The 17,853-nt window shown below is 35.8% G+C and overlaps 1 protein-coding gene across 4 annotated transcripts in view; it reads left to right on the plus strand.

The window, feature by feature from the left end:
- NF1 (neurofibromin 1) overlaps positions 1 to 17,853 on the plus strand; it is a 255,663-nt gene that overhangs the window by 135,261 nt on the left and 102,549 nt on the right. For 3 of the 4 annotated variants that reach the window (XM_063457447.1, XM_063457448.1, XM_063457449.1), the window contains exons 21-31: positions 407 to 546; positions 2,598 to 2,720; positions 4,031 to 4,114; positions 4,774 to 4,890; positions 7,140 to 7,321; positions 7,441 to 7,652; positions 8,067 to 8,228; positions 9,457 to 9,560; positions 11,086 to 11,221; positions 15,398 to 15,460; positions 16,672 to 16,830. In XM_063457447.1, coding sequence (XP_063313517.1) covers positions 407 to 546; positions 2,598 to 2,720; positions 4,031 to 4,114; positions 4,774 to 4,890; positions 7,140 to 7,321; positions 7,441 to 7,652; positions 8,067 to 8,228; positions 9,457 to 9,560; positions 11,086 to 11,221; positions 15,398 to 15,460; positions 16,672 to 16,830 — 1,482 coding nt within the window. The remainder of the gene's footprint in view (positions 1 to 406; positions 547 to 2,597; positions 2,721 to 4,030; positions 4,115 to 4,773; positions 4,891 to 7,139; positions 7,322 to 7,440; positions 7,653 to 8,066; positions 8,229 to 9,456; positions 9,561 to 11,085; positions 11,222 to 15,397; positions 15,461 to 16,671; positions 16,831 to 17,853) is intronic. The other variant, XM_063457450.1, reaches the window with a different exon arrangement.

The following is a 17,853-nucleotide window of genomic DNA, read 5'->3' on the forward strand; positions in this document are numbered from 1 at the left end:
TAAAATACAGTTGCCCCCATCCCCCACCCTCCTTGTTTCTGGAGGGGAGCTTTACTCTTCTCTAGTTCTTCCAACCATTGTATAGTTATTTTCATCCTCTGACTGCATGCCAGTAACAATCATATTCATACTTCCATGAATATGAACGAGAACAAAACAGACTGTTTGATCCTCCACAGGTCATCTTTTGTATGCACAGTGTTGCCATGAGCAAAGGCATCTCATGCTAAGATTGTCTTTTTAGTCAAGCATCCCTTATGGAATTAATGGATACTCATGGTTTTCCCATGTCTATAAGACAAAACAATTTGTACTTTATGTATTTTTTTTTTCTGGTTTGCTATAAATGTCATGTAGTTGTGTCCATTTGTTTTGTGTTAGAGACTTTTCTCTGTCTGTATTACAGGTTTTGCTCACTGACACAAACACCCAGTTTGTTGAACAGACAATAACCATACTGAAAAATTTACTTGATAATCACACAGAAGGCAGCTCAGAGCATTTGGGTCAAGCAAGTATAGAGACCATGATGCTGAATCTAGTCCGGTAAGAATTATGTTCCTAAGTATATCGGTTAAACTCACAAAGTTAGAGAATTCCTTGGTTAAATATTTATATCCCCATCAGCTTTAAATGTGAGATGTAGATCAGATGTACCTGAACGGAAATTAGTACAGCCGTCCATAAATTTTAATTGAGCTACAAAAAGTCCAAGCACTAAAACCATACGCACTATAGCCATACATGTGCATGCAGTGCTGCGATACAGGCACACACATATATAAAATATGTTTTTGCATATAATATATCTATTTATAAATACATAATGGTGATCTGTGTGTTATGGGAAAATAATGCTATTGATAACATTATCATAATAAAGCACAATACTGAAGGTTGAGTGCTATATAAAGGTCTCCAAAACCCATTGCCATTATTTTCCATAATACATACTTCATTGTAAGTCATCTTTTAGCTAGAGTAGTGGTTAATGTGAGTTCTGTAGCATTTAATGTTTAGTGTTGGTGTAATATAGGGGCTAATGGTTAGGCATATTGTAATGTTGGGTTTAATGTTTAGTGCAATATTAAGCTAATGCATAGGTTAAGGGGAGAGCTTTACCATAATCAACACTTGGACATACATATGTAGTGATTGTGTTCGTACCGAAAGTTATCTACCAAAATTAACTACCGTATATACTCGAGTATAAGCCGACCCGAATATAAGCCGAGGCCCCTAATTTTACCCCAAAAAACTGGGAAAACTTATTGACTCGAGTATAAGACTAGGGTGGAAAATGCAGCAGCTACTGGTAAATTTCTAAATAAAATTAGATCCTAAAAAAATTATATTAATTTAATATTTATTTACAGTGTGTGTATATAATGAATGCAGTGTGTGTGTGTATGAATGCAATGTGTATATGAATGCTGTGTGTGTATGCAGTGTGTGTATGAATGCAGTGTGTATATAATGAATGGAGTGCAGTGCGTGTATGTGTGTGTGTATGAATGCAGTGTGTGTATATAATGAATGCAGTGCAGTGTGTGTATGAGTGCAGTGTGAATGCAGTGTGTGTATGTGTGTATGTATGAATGCAGTGTGTATGCAGTGTGTGTATGAATGCAGTGTGTATGCAGTGTGTGTATATAATGAATGCAGTGCAGTGTGAATGCAGTGTGTGTATGCAGTGTGTATGAATGCAGTGTGTATGAATGCAGTGTGTATGAATGCAGTGTGTATGCAGTGTGTGTATATAATGAATGCAGTGCAGTGTGTGTATGAATGCTGTGTGTGTGTGTGAGTGCAGAGCATTGGTGGGGGTGGGCATTTTATTAATTATTATCATTTAATTATTATTGTAATATATATTTTTTTTAATGTTATTATTTTTTTATTATTATTATATTTTTTTTTTTCATTATTATTTTTTTTATTTATTTTTTCGTCCCCCCTCCCTGCTTGTTAGCTGGCCAGGGAGGGGGGCTCTCACTCCCTGGTGGTCCAGTGGATGGGCTGTAGGAGGGGGGCTGTCAGGAAGCTGTAACTTACCTTCACCGCAGCTCCTGTCAGCTCCCTTCTCTCTCCTCCGTCCGTGCAGCTCCCAGGTCAGCTTCCTCTGCAACTCTCGCGGCCGCGCGGAGCGTTGCCACGGTAACCCGTGGCAACGCTCTGACCCCGCGGCTCTCGCGAGAGTTGCAGAGGGAGCTGACCTGGGAGCTGCACGGACGGAGGAGAGAGAAGGGAGCTGACAGGAGCTGCGGTGAAGGTAAGTTACAGCTTCCTGACAGCCCCCGGTCCTTGTCTGTATTATGGCAATGAAAATTGCCATAATACAGACAACTGACTCGAGTATAAGACGAGTGAGTGTTTTTCAGCACAAAAAATTTGCTGAAAAACTCGTCTTATACTCGAGTATATACGGTAAGTGCATTTCCAGTTCAGTTGCTATTCTGAGGTCTTATGACTTATGTCTTGCCCCCTTTTTTTATATATATGTTTGAATGGTTTGTTCAAAACTCCTTTTGTATGTAAAACGTCATAGATTATCGGGTGTTCTGATGAATTAACTTTGATTTCCTGTTTCTCTATAGATATGTCCGTGTGCTGGGCAACTTGGTGCATGCAATTCAAATAAAGACCAAGCTTTGTCAGCTGGTTGAAGTGATGATGGAAAGACGGGATGACCTCTCTTTCTGTCAAGAGATGAAGTTTAGGTGAGCAAGAACTTTACCAATGAACATTTGTTTACATCTATTTAAAATATAAATGGAAATGTGATTTAGTGTAAAATTTACAGATAGGAAATGTGAATGCAGAAACCAGCTCAAACATGCTACTTTACACATTTGACCTGTACATCTGCCCATTAATAAAAAACTTTTATTAGCACAATCAAGTACAGCATCTCAATAAATGACACGTAGACATGGTCAAGGGTTCAGTTGTTGTTCAGATAACACTTGCAAAAGGGGAAGAAATGCAGTAATTGTTGTTACTTCACATGGTCGTTTGAGTTTCTCAGAATGTGCTGATCTTTTGGAATATTCACACACAACATTCTCTAGAACTTGCACCCACTATTCCAGCCCCACCGTTGTTGTTGAACTACACATTCCATGTTTCTCTAGTCATCTATTATGTTCTAAGAATTCTGGTAGTTATAGGACATCCGTATGTTGAGGGAAGGTGATGGTGGGGGGTTGTGGTCCATATTTTGTGTTTATAGAAAATGGTTGTGAAAGACAAAGCATCTAGTGACTGGCAATTGTATGGGAGAAAACACTTTCTTTGTGGGTGGTCAGAGGGGAATTGTCAGAGTGGTTCTAGCTAACAAGAAGGTTAGTTATTTTAAATAACCACATAACAACAACCCAGTAAAGAGGCATCTCTAAACACGTAACATGTCAAATCTACAAGTAAATTTCTTACATCAGCAAATGACCACCTCAGGTTCCACAACAGCTAGATCAAAACAAGACATTTGGAAGATTGGGTACACCACGTCACCTGCCAAATTTTAATGACTGCCACTACATGCAGATAGGAGAACCAGAATTAGTCATAACCCCCATGATCCAGTGGATCCATCCTGCCTTGTGTCAATGATTCCAGCTGGTAGTTGTGTGGAATATGTTCAGAGCATATAACAGGCTCTTTAACACTTCCACCCTCATAAATTCTGCTAAATTTAGTTGTTTGAGGCTGCTGTGTCTGGGTGCCATCTTACCTTAAGGGGTTAACCATTTTACAGCAGTTTAGTTCACTGGTGCCAAACACCTCAGCCTTTTCATGTCCTTCATCGCTACCATTGCACTACGAGAAATGTTTGCTAGGCAGCCAATGATAGGTTGAGAGAGTCATGTGATGCTCTCGGCACATCACTGGTTGCCCATTATGGGAAATAGTATGATATAATTGCTCTTTGTTAATTTTAATTAATGCTAATATGTTTATGAAATACTTTATGTATACTTGTTTTATGTGAAGGTGTAAGCTGAATTTTTACATTTTGTTATGCTTGCAGGAACAAAATGGTTGACTATTTAACTGACTGGGTAATGGGGACATCTAATCAAGCTACGGATGAGGATGTGAAATGCCTGACAAGGTATTTAATTGTCTTATATGCTTGGTATGTCTTGAGGAAACCTAGTTTGTGATTACAAAGCATGTAAACTCAGTGGAGCATTATTTATAAAATAATAGGGATCTCATTGTTAAGCTTAAAATTCAGGATTTATTTCATTGCATAAAAATCAAGTTTGAGATTTGTATGATGTTGAATATTTAAAGGAACACTCAAAGCATCATAATCACTACATCCTGGAACCTTAGTGTGCTCCCACTTTCCACCACTGCCTCTTCTGCATTAAGAAGCTCTGTCACTAAGCCAAGCTCGGCAATGACGGGAGGCACTGAGTGAGTCAGTGATTGGAAACCAGCGAGCACCAGTTAAGTTGTCACTCTTGCAGCCTGTAGTGATTAGGCTATGAGCACTAAGCCAATTTATAGCATCAAATTATGCTAATATTGCTAATTTGGGATTGGAACTACATTTTACATTTGTAATTCCAAAGAGTGGTGGCAGGTAGCCTTGGTTTTGGCCCAACAAAAAGGGTTTGACTAATTGTTTTTTTTATTTTTTTATTATATACATACATTGATATGCATATCCATAGAGGTGGTGCATTTTACATTACAAATGCCAAAAGTATTGTTTATTGAGTTTAACTTGCATCATGTTTATAATAGAATTCTGTCTTGTAGAGATCTGGATCAGGCCAGCATGGAGGCAGTAGTTTCTCTTCTTGCCGGATTACCACTACAACCTGAAGAAGGAGATGGGGTAGAACTAATGGAAGCTAAATCTCAGTTATTCCTCAAGTACGTTGATCCTGTTTCATGCTGAAGTGAAAAATTGCCTCAGAGTGATTTTTTTTAATTGCTAAGCAAATTATTGCTTATTAGTGGCTTACTTAAGTTCTGTCTCAGGAAGTATGTATATTTTTGCATGTTATGTATTTTTTCCCTTGCCACTCTCTTACATTTATCACTAACATATGTTCTATGGCTTACCTCACACCCACTAAGGCATCACTAAGCAGTGGATGTACTTTTCCTTAAAGGGGCACTATAGTCACCAAAACAACATTAGCTTAATGAAGCAGTCTTGGTGTACAAATCATGCCCCATGCAGTCTCACTGCTCAAATCTCTGCCATTTAGGAGTTAAATCACTTTGCTTATACAGCCCTGGCACACATCCCTGCATGTGACTTACACAGCATTCCTGCAGAATCATCTAATGTTTACACTTCCTGTATTGAAAATACTGTTTAATTTAGAAGTTCACGTCTCCTGCTCTGTTCATAGCTTATTAGACCCCACAGGAGTCCCCTGTATATAATTTAAGTTTAATTTACAGAGCAGGAGATAAAACATTTAAAGTAAGTTACATCTGATTGAAAGTGAAATTTTATTTTCATGCAGGCTGTGTGAGTCACAGACAGGGGAGGTGTTGCTAGGGATTCATAAGCAGACACATAGGGAACATAATTGAGCAGTGATACTGCAGGGGAATGATCTATACACCAAAGCTGCTTCATTAAGTTTAAAGTTGTTTTGGTGACTATAGTGTCCCTCTAACATATCTGTAAACCAGTGATATGTAACACCTTAACTGCAAAAGGAATTTACATCCTATCCTGTGAACAGTGGCCTAAAATACACATAATTTCTAGATACTGTATATAGCAGAACACAAGGAGGGTTCTCTGTAGCTACATATAACTTCTTAAACAAAATCCTTAAACGTAAAAGCTTGACATTACAATACTTTGTAAATATTTTATTGGGTTTCCTGATAGTTGCACTGAACTATAAAATATGATTGCTTGATGGATTTAACACTCAAAGTGAATGTCTTTTTTTTTTTTTTTTTTACACACTAAAGTGAGAATTGTTGGGAATTCAAAGATTAATTTTAAGGCCAAAGAAGCAAAACCGGAAACAAGTGGATATATTTTTCAGTACAGTTATTTTTGCCTCCATTTTCCTTTGGATTCACTTTGAGTTCATAACAGTTCTCACTTTAGTAAGTAACCCTGGCAGTGCACTTCTAAAACTTTATGAAAAATATTTTCTTTCAGTCTATGGTTTGTTCATGTGCCCTATATCTTCAGGTGCAAAATTATGATTGAACAAAGACTCAATTTAAAAAAAAAAAAAAATAGTCCACAAAGCAGCCCCCTCATTCAAAATGAGTATTTCAGGATGATAACATCTCCTTTGTATTAGTATTTTTTTCTCAGCTTGGCAAAAATGCAGAGCCAAACCTTGTCAAATCATGTTAAACCCCCCCAGCTGTCACTTGTGACTACTGAGGGGAACAGGCTCCGTTTGTGGAGAATAGACCTCAGTGTTGTACTCCTGTACATGTTTAGAGAGACAGCTATGAAGTCTCAGGATCCAAAGAGGACCGGAAGGAAGAGCAGGAATATGCCCATGAGGTGACCTGTTCAGGAAAGTATAACTCATTCTCCTCTGCACCGCCAGTCTTCTCGACATCCTGTGACGATGTAACTATCAGGGGTCTTTGCAAATTATGTGCATACCCCATACTATGACAGAGCCGATTTAACTTTTAAATGTTCTCAGGTTATCACTGTCCACTATCCCTCATATAATTTGGTATTGGGTAAGGTGTAGTGTGTAATAATCATTCCGTAAGATGAAGCCTGTCGGCTGATGCTTGGGTACTCTGATTCACTATTAAACTATTTGGAAATGATTTAATAATTGAATTGGGAATAGAGCTGGGGGAATCTATTCACCATAAGGTCTTCAGTCAGTTGAAGTGTTTTGGGGGCCTACAAGTTCCTTTAAAGGCAAAAAAATATATATCTATACTGCTGGCAGGACCCTTACAGTCAGTCGAGATGTGTCTAGGGGTGAATAAAAAAAAAAAGTGATCTATCTCATAAATGGCAGACTATTGAGCAGTGAGGCTGCGTGGGCATGATCTATGCACCAGAACCTCTTCAATAAACTGTTTGGTTCTTAGTATGTCCCATTAAGTAACAGTTGAAAGTGCAAACAATAATTATGATTTAATAGGCATTTTTTTTTTTTCAGATATTTCACTCTGTTTATGAACTTGCTGAACGACTGCAGTGAGGTGGAAGATGATGGAACACAGACTGTTGGCAGGAAGAGAGGGATGTCTCGGAGATTGGCTTCCTTAAGGCACTGTACTGTTTTAGCCATGTCTAACCTCCTCAATGCCAATGTGGACAGTGGCCTTATGCATTCCATAGGTGACGAGACGCTTGTTTTCTTAACTAATAACTGATTAACTATGTGGCACCTTCAGCTGCTGTGGTAATTATTGCATCTGAGGCTTCATTTTAATTCTTATTTCTTATTATGTATTTAGGTTTGGGTTATCATAAAGATTTACAGACAAGAGCAACATTTATGGAAGTTCTCACCAAAATTCTACAACAGGGAACAGAGTTTGACACGTTGGCAGAAACTGTGCTAGCAGACCGTTTTGAGCGACTGGTGGAGTTAGTCACCATGATGGGAGATCAAGGAGAATTGCCCATTGCCATGGCTTTGGCCAATGTAGTGCCATGTTCACAGTGGGTAAGCAAAAGTTAGGGTACACAGTCAGTTTTTTTTTTTAATCTAAGAAATAAACATTGCAAAGATATTGGTCTCATAGGAACGATTAGAATGTTGCTTCATTATTTGTGAAAAATCTATTAACTAGCTTTAGTTTAAGGTAGATTTGGCATAGCATAAATATTTAGATCCCTGCCCAAGTTGTCTTGCTGATTCGAGACAGAAACCAAGAAACCTGTGTTGTCTCCAAATCCAGCATTATTGGGTAGCTAACTCTATGGATTGCAGTGATTAATGGCTTTATCTGTAGTCCTGGGATGTCATGAATGTCTGCAATCTAATGACTAATTTGCATAAGATATGGCATGGTGGAAAGGAAACATCACAAAGAATATAAATGTTATAATGCACTAGAGTTTTCACTTTTCTTTACAGGATGAGCTTGCTCGTGTCCTTGTCACGCTCTTTGATTCCCGACATTTACTGTATCAGCTCCTTTGGAACATGTTTTCTAAGGAAGTTGAGCTTGCAGACTCCATGCAGACACTATTTAGAGGAAACAGCTTGGCTAGTAAAATCATGACATTTTGCTTTAAGGTGAGTATTAACCTTCAGAGTAATAAAAAGAACAAAAAACTGGCAATTGGAAAATGTGTTGTTTATACACCATATCACAGAGGAAACATTACTGCTGTAGACATGTTCTGCTCTGATAGTAAATGTGACATATCTATTTTTTAGCTTGTGGGATGGAATCTTGGTTTCTTTTTCACATCCTCTCTAAATATAATTACAGTTTGTGAATAATTTGCCAACTGACAAAAGGTGTACATCTCAGAGATTCAATAAAAAGTGTTTTTTTTTGTGTTTTTTGGGGGGGTTAAGATAAAATACTCAACTTTTCTGTGTAAGTGGCTCAAACACAATTGAATTTTTAAAAAGCATCATGTTACTCAACTTTTTGCTTCTCAACCATTTTATTTACTTGATTTTGCATTCCATACAACCCATCAACAATGTTTATTTTAGAGTTATTCACTAAAGTGAGATTTCAAAGTGAATTTCAAATTTAAGGCCAATGTAGCTGAAGTAGAAACAAAGCTTACATAGAAAATGTTTCTAGTTTGGCTATTTTTACCATACGTTTGGAATCGAGAGAAAACTTTCACCACTTGGTTGTCCCTCCACTCCGCCGCCATGATTTCATTACAGAGGGGGCTATTACACTTCTGTAACACTCACCTCGGCTTTGCCTTCATTGCAACTCATTCTCTGATTTTTCTTGATTTGCACTGCATAGTGACAATTCCGCAAATCTCCTCCATGATGCCAGCACACTGACTTTGTTGCAAACATGTTGGCATGTCACTCTGTTCCTATACTCTTCCTAGCCTGCACCAGCAGCACTGTCCATGCGGTTGACATGGCAACAACAGCATATGCGCTGTGGCTGCTATTAATGGAGAGCAGGGGGAGTATGTTATCCCTGTCTCTCAGTTCCTTGGCATTGAGTGTCTGGAGCAGGAACTGAGAGACGGTAGAAAACCCTATTTTCTCCATATCAATATATTTGTATAGATACAACTTCAAGCTTTTTTAGAAGAGCTAAAGTAGTTTAGCCCATGAAAGGTTGCCTTTAACTTTGAATTCTCACTTTAGTAACTAACCTTGTAAGTGTTTTTAATCACACCACCATATAAGAACGATGATAATGTTGCAGATTTAGATGGTTTGACAGCTGGATACAATAATGTTAAATTGAGTTGTCATTAAATGCCCCAGACTTGTATTCCAGTTTCCTTCACACATCTACATTTCTTTCTAGGTGTATGGTGCCACTTATCTACAAAAACTCTTGGAACCGTTGCTAAGAACAATCATTACATCTTCTGAATGGCAACATGTCAGTTTTGAAGTAGATTCTACAAGGTTTGAAACACTTTTTTCATATGGAAAAATCACCATATTTATTGTACCACACCTCCATCACGGTTATATTTTGCTCTAGGTTCCACATTTTAGTCATTTTTTTAATAAATCATTGTTCTTCAAAATAGGAAACACATTAAAAAACACTTTTGGAATAATTAGATTCCTTTTAAATACTAAATAAGGGTACAAAATAATCAGGGGGAGTTACCTTCGATTTGAAATGCTATTGTTTGCTGAATAAGTAAATTAAAAAGAAATGGAATAATATGAATAGAAGTTAAACATAGTTGTTTTTACTGTTTATGGTTTGGGAGGAGCAAAGGAGTAAGAAAAAAAAACAAAAGTTAAAGGAAAGTTAAAGTAGCAAGTTACAAGCATTTTGCTAATATGCCAAAATCTAATATCAAATCCTAAGCAAGTGCCAATAGAAAGTCAAATCATTAATACTTTATTTGTAAATTAAACAGACAGGCACTATACACTAGGAATAATGGCTGAATAGCAAGGGGTATATAGTATACAGCTGATGGCACTTGAGGACTATAGGTCAAATACCAAAAATTCACAGTGCTATTGCAGATACAAAACACCTTCAAAGCTTAATAGGGCAGTAGGCAACCCTTAGTCAAAAGTTGACATAATTCGTGGATAGGGGCTTTTTGAAAGGCAAATCTCATCATTCTTAAAATAAAGCCCAAAGTGGGTAGAGAGGGAGGGAGGCACTTAGCTGATAAACCCCTATTATTCCTACGGAAACACCTTCATAGGTGTTCTATGTTATCCCTATAAGCTATAGAGGTATTAGGCTAATAGATCCCTATAATTCCTAAGGAGACACCTTCATGGGTGTTCTATGCTGTCCCTATAAACTAAAAATAAAATCCATTAGATGACCCCTAGCTTAAAAAACAACCAAAGAAAAAGAAAACTCCAAGTTGAATAATGAAGTGCATAAAAGGTGTTAGACACCTAGTGCTCCCATAGTGAGTGAAAAAATATAAATAGACAGAAACCCGACGCGCGTTTTGGTGCGTATAGTGGCACCTTCGTCAGGAGTCTGAAAATATCTGTTGTTCCCGCCATCGATTTTAAACCCCCCTTGGCCAATCCACAGCGTCTTGTAATTACTTCCGCAAACATCCATATATATAAAATGACATGTGCTAGCACTCACGGTCTTGTAGCAGGTAACAGAAAACTTTATTTGAAGTTATTCCATAGAGTATAAAATCAGCATTTCAGCCCACGTCCGGGGACAAAGAACATCAGCAAAGTACTAGCATAAAATTCCCAAATTATAGCCCATAAAAAAATTACTCACCGCAGGTGATCCCTGGTGATTCACCTGCTTATTTATTTATTTTTATATATATTTAATAGCCAAAAACTATGAGATAATAGATATTATAGGACAATCAGAGCCAAACCATGGCATGCGTTCAAATATTTTCATAGTACAAAATCTGTTCATTGCCAAAATGTATATGCTCTCTGTATTGGGATTTTAATTATGTATTTCAAGGTTGGATGGGGTTGAGATCCTAGACGAAAACCAGCGATGGCTTCTGCAGATGACTGAGATGTTCTTCCTTGAAATTGTAAACTCCACCCATGAGTTTCCCACACAGCTACGCAGTGTGTGTCATTGCCTGTACCAGGTATGTTGTTTAGCTGTGATGCTTAAACTCCTACTCATCTTTATTTAGACCTACAAATTGTTTTAGAAACCATTGATTCTCCTCATTTGCCAAACTACCTTCACTCGGTCATTTGATATTTTGTTACAGGTTTATCACTAGAAGAGTTATTCATTTTAATACTTGTGCTACAGACCGAAAGAAACCTGGATGTATGAATACTTGTTCTAAATATCATATTACACATAAAATCATTTTAGACGAATGCTGTACCAACAAGTTAACAATTTATTAATTTTATTTATTGATTTATCATATCCTTACTCTTTCAGCTTGAGACGTGAGCAATGTAAGGTGAACAAAGCAAAAGTATTGTTTATAACTTAGAATTAACAGTAGAGACTATAGCTTTTGGTATGTACATCTACCATCGCAAATAAAAATGTCCATATTATTAGGAGAAGTAGAGTTTAAAGTGACTCTGACACTGCTTTCCCCATGAGCATTTCATTAATATAAAAAGTTTGGCAAAAGACAGAGCTAACTTTTCTCAAGCCTTTAGTTGTCATTACTGACAGCTGAGGGGGGAAAGGCATGCGCAAGACAGTACTTTTCATGGGAGAGGAAGTGGCAGAAACTGATGAGGACTTCATGGAAGAAGATGGTGGTGCCTCCAGTGGACAAATTCAGGTACATAAAAACTGCTTTCCCCTGCACCACCGGTCCACCATCTGGGGTCTTTGCAAAATATGTGAAAACCCCACAATGTGATAGATCAGCTGGAAAACACCTTTCCATACAAGCTGCTATTTTTGTAGTTAGTGATTGTACATGTAAAGGTACCCTATTGGTATGTTTAATACCTTCATTCGGTGTTTAGACATATTGGTGTGCAGCTCTGTTTGAAAATGAAGATTCTAAATATATTTGCCATTTAGATATACACAAAGTTACACATGGTAATATATTTTTAAATATATTATGAGCTTGTATGCTGTTTTTTATGTAATTCACACATTCATTAATTGCTATATCTTGTAAAAGTATGCAACCTTTGATATAAAGTATTCTACATTTATAAGCTTGCACATATAGGTTATAGTCTCGCATAACTTTAATATTTGAAAATCCCTACCATTTACATATTCAGACACTTTTTCAAAATTGCTAAATTACAAAGACTGACTTAAGTCACTCGATTTTTTTTTTTTTTTTTTTTTTTTTTTTAAATAGACTATTCCTTTATTGTACTCTTCTCAAGGGTACTTCAAAGAAGAAAATAATCAGTGATAATGCCTCTTATTGGTTTGCAAAATAAATAAATGCAACGCAAGACATAAATATAGTTTCATAAGAAGTTTCATTTGTAACCACATGGTGTATTTTGTGACTTGTTTCACTATATTATAAATTAAATGGGTAGTCCTCCAGTCATATTTTAATAATGCAGGCCTTTTTATGCAGCTAATGTTCACATACCATTTATCTTCTTTAATCCATTTTAAAGTCTCATGGCTTTTCTTTGATGGTTGATCAATTGACTATAAAATATATATTCTACTTGAGGAAGGCCAATAAACTTTAAACCAAATAAATAGTTATCATGTTATCCCAGAAGACTGTATTTCATTGAACCAAACACCCATAACAAAATAGTCAGTCAAGTAATGGGGATTATTTTCATTGTTTTAGGAAATAAAACACCTATGGTGGTGGTGTGACTCTTACTCGTGGACAATTTCTCACAGAAATGCATAGTTCTGGAGCAAATCTATTTTTTATTTTTATTTTTTTTTCTCCTCCATGAAAAGACAAACCTTTGCTTTTTTGCTTTTCCTTTAACTTTGATTTTATTGTGATTGTATATATAAGTCAACACATGATCTGTCACTTTAGAAATAATAGATATGAGATATTTCTTTGATTTCTTCAACGTTGTTTAATATCTAGAGCAGCCAAATGATATTTGGGTCAGTACAGAAAACCTCTTTCCCATAAACTTTTGTAAATGAGAATCTTGTTCCTTTTTAGAACTATTTATTTCTGCAGTTTTAAGATTTTTTCATTTGTATGGTTTCTTATGCATGATAGTTCTTTTACTCAGACAAACTTAATTTTTAATTCACTGAAGGCTTCTGAGATCAATTTGCTAGTTAGAATTTGGAATAGCACAATGCTTCACATCAGATGCATTTCATGTGTTCTCCTTGTGGGATTATTATGTACAAATTATATTGCAGTTTCATTAGCTTCACTTACTCTCATTACTCGGCTCCCAGGAGAAGAAGTTACTGATTTGAACTTGATATCCAGGTTTCTTGCCCACATCTAATCTATGGGAAAAGTAACTAAGCTTCTTTAAAAGATCCTTTCATTATTTTTCTCAGTTTTTATTATTTTTTGACATTGACACAAAAGAAAATTGAGTGTGCAGATTATTACATAGAGCACTTGCCCCAACTTCACCCATTTTTCTGTTAAACATTTAGACCCCTATATGATTGTACTTCCTGCTGAGAAAATGTGATATTGTGACGTTAGTTGAATGTTTTGTTGTATTTTTTTGCTTTTTTTTTTATTTTTTTTTATTTTAAGTCATGACATTATGTTGGTTACAGGATTGCTGGGTGTCCCTAGTATATTAAATGATGTACTTTTAAATTGGGGTTTGTTTTTAAATTTACTTCACTTATTTATTGCCTGTTCATCTTCCAATTGGTCTGATTAAATTTTAGTGGACATGAGTGGACAAGTTATACATTATAATGAATGAATACATTGAGTCTGTTTACGGTTTCTTTTTGTTTGCTGTGTTTCACATTTTTCACACAGACATTCACCAGGTGAGCTTGTAAGTAGAAGTAAAACTAAAGCATAGTTTATGGAGTGAAAAATGAATGATATTTATTTTCCTTTACATTTTTCTGTCTGTTCCCTTGTTAATGTTATTTGCTAATGTACATTGTAATTTTCTTCTTTTTTTTTTTTTACTTTTTAAGCTAGGGAAAATATCCAGACCAAAGCTGTAGAAATGTAACACCAATTGTCTGGAAATGTTTTTTTGTTTTTTTTTTGCCAGTGTTAACTTATAAGCAATTTTGTTGCCAGAGGTTAGCTGTAGTTTAGCTGACCCTTTAGAAAGACAGACATCCTAAGACACATGATTAAAATTTAAGCATTGCTTCCCGTGATATGAATTTTACATGAATTACATTGAAATTCAATCCCGCATGCAAATGACTCCTCCTCTGCACAAAGAGTAAATTTATGTAAAATCAATGAGAATATATTCTGCTAGAGTAATTGGCAGTGTACACCGATCAGAAATCAACATTTTCTTGTTCATGTTAAGGATTTGTTCATTTATCCCATTCCAGTATTGCACTAAATCTTGATGATCAAAAAAACACTAAACTTTGAGTTATCAAATAATAATTTTTTATTAAAAGGATTGATTTAGTATTGGTTAATTTAGTACTAATAAAGAAACATTTCAAGTGAGTCCTAATTGGTAAATATTACGTGAGTACAACTTAGTGTCGTGTTGTGACTTTAAATAGCTGGAAATGAGAGGATCATATTTTATGTCCAATGAGCTTTAAGTGCGTGCTGTTAATCCGTTATTTTGACAGTCTTTTTCCCCCTGCTACTCGTCATTTCTCATATGCTCCAATGAACTGGTATAATATACTAACCAAGTATTTCACTTGTAATAATGGAATTGTATGTCCACTGTTTGTTCATATGGATATTTGTGTGTTTTTTATTTTTTTTATGTCAAATAATTTATGAACACACTGAAATATATAGAACACAGCAGTAATGGCCTCTTAACAACACTAACAGTCTAGTTCCAATGCTTATTTCTAAATGGTAATTGATTTCAACTTGGTGGCGTTTTTTGATATGAAATAAATGTAGCCAGAAATAGTAGACATGATTTGGAATCAACTTAATCAACAGTTATGGATAAAAACAAAAAAACCTATAATAAACCAAGACACTGTTCTGGCTTTATTACTACAACAAGTAAATCATGGTTAGATGTTTGTATTTCATTACCTGGTATATGTTACATCCTATTGTGTAAAACTTTATGTGCGAGTCCACATTGTGGTTTTTGGTTTTTTTTTTTGTTTTGTTTTTGCTATGTGTAGTTGGTGCTGTGACTTGTTTGTACTCATCTCTGTCCTGTAGGCAACTTGCCACTCCCTACTGAGTAAAGCTACAGTAAAAGAAAAAAAGGAAAACAAAAAATCAGTAAGTTTGGTGACCTTTCTCTTAGTCATTTTTTTTGTCCCCCAAAAAAGAAACAAAGAGAAAATGGAATAACCACAAAAGCGAACCTTTTTATTTTCTTTTTATATTTTCTTTTTTGTTTGCTATTAAACATCTTCACTCCAGTCTATCAGTCCTTCACTATCAAAATCATTCTACTAATTCTGGCACAGAATATCTTTCATTTCAATTAACACACTGTTATTCTGTTATGTTTTACACATTCTTGTTGTAACTATTTGATACAGAAAAAACACCTTTTCTTTGTTTTTTTTGGCTTTACTGCTTTATGGTTTTCACAGTATACTAATGGGTGGGTATTAAGAATTCTATACATCAGGTCATGCTAGGTCTTCTTTCTAGATGCCTGTGGTTTTTAGCCCATTGCTGTCCCGAAAGGGAACCCATCTGTAAATAAACTGTTTCAATTTAAAGCCCTTCAATTCTTGGCTGTGCCAGGTTTATGGTATTACTAATTTTCATCAACTCAAGTTAACCAGGTAAGTGATCTTGCTTCAAAGTAAAGAAATTGTGTGGTAAATGCATTAAATAAATATAATGTGGACTCAAAATGGAATTACAGAACACATGTTCTGTTGGAATCTTTTACACTACTTGCATACCAGTAACAATGCGCTTTTATTTAAATAATAGGAGATAAACACTTTAAATATAACCATGAGAACCCAGAATAATGTAACATTAGGGAGTCTGAGCAAAATGTAGAAACTTCAAGCTAAAGTAAAAGTTTATAAAAAAAGATCTCACAGGCTATAGGGTAGCGCCGTGTGTATTTGGGCTATCTAAAACCGCATAGGATAATCTGGGATAATATTAGACCCCCCACAAAGTTGTTGCAACATATTACACAGACTCATGTTTGGTCATACGGTCAACAATGTTGTGTTATACCACCCATATAAACAGATTCAGCCTTCTGCAGCTCTGCAAATGTTATAGTTGAATTGTTGAGCATACCTACATTTTATTAGACAAGTCTGTGCACATATGTATAAGTTGAGTGAATTGCAATGTTCATAAAACTAACTGAATCACCCATTAAGTGTTTAAATATTCATTTTCTTACAAATGTTTCCAGGTGATTACAATATTTGAAGCTGCATTACTTCACAATGGCGATTATGTAATATGTTAAAAACTTACATTACCCACTTTTTTTTTTTTTTTTGCAGGTTGTAAGTCAAAGGTTTCCACAGAATAGTATTGGTGCAGTTGGAAGCGCAATGTTCCTCAGGTTCATCAACCCTGCCATTGTATCTCCATATGAAGCAGGGATTCTGGATAAGAAGCCGCCCCCACGTATTGAACGTGGTTTGAAATTAATGTCAAAGGTGAGATTTCCAGCAATTACGTAATCTTAAATGTAACCTCTCTTTTGTGTTTGTTTGTAAAATGCTAGTAACATTTTTACACAACTTCTAAACATTATTAAAAGAAAATTACAAAAATCTTTGCCTTATTTTTAAATTTATTTTTTAAACAATAAAAACGACAAAATATGTTGAAAGGGAAGGAGGAATCCAAACGAGTCCCTGAACAATGATGTTTAGTGAGGTAACATGCAAAGGGTAACAAGGAGATTCTATGCTTTTATACAAATTATGCTTTTTTTTGTTTGTTTTTCTGTCATTGATAAAGCCAGTTGTGGTCTTTCTGTGCCTTGTATGCAAAAGAGATGGAAATTGGGATGCTTTTACTATTTAAAAAAAAAAAAAAACCACTAAGGCGCCTGGATTATAAACCTAGTTGTATAGGCCCCCCCTCGTGTTTGTGATTACAAATAATAAAATTAAGGTATTCACTTACCCTTTTCAAGCACCTCGGCTCCATTGGTGCTGCTTACCACTCCTACCATGACATTATCAAGGAGGCATGGTTTCCTCCAGTGTGGTCCAATCCACTGTGCCTAATAGAAGTGCTTTGGAAACCTGATGCACATGTGCAGTGAGTGTTTTGCATGCATCCAATCTTCCCCATTGGAAAGCATTGAACCATGCTTTCCTATGGGGACTTCTATATTATGTGACTGACTTTTACATGGTCAGTGCTGCGGTAGTGCCTCTAGTGACTGTTGGGAAGACAGCTACTAAAGATGGATTTAACCTTGCAATCTAAACATTGCAGTTTTCCAAAAAAATAAAAAAAAACTATGGCCCTTTAAGCTTTGACTTACTTGATGATGTAAGTTGAAAGGTGGCAAGCTAGAGAATCACAAAGCCTAATTTTATTTTTTTCTATTTTTGAAATAAAGCTACTTGTCAAATGTTATTAGATTTCTACATGATTCTCTATTTTCTAAATTATTCTTTTACTACTCAACTATTAAGTATACTTGTGCAAGGTTCATCCAAAAG

This window comes from Pelobates fuscus, chromosome 1, assembly GCF_036172605.1.
Source record: "Pelobates fuscus isolate aPelFus1 chromosome 1, aPelFus1.pri, whole genome shotgun sequence".
NCBI classification, from domain to species: Eukaryota; Metazoa; Chordata; class Amphibia; order Anura; family Pelobatidae; genus Pelobates; species Pelobates fuscus.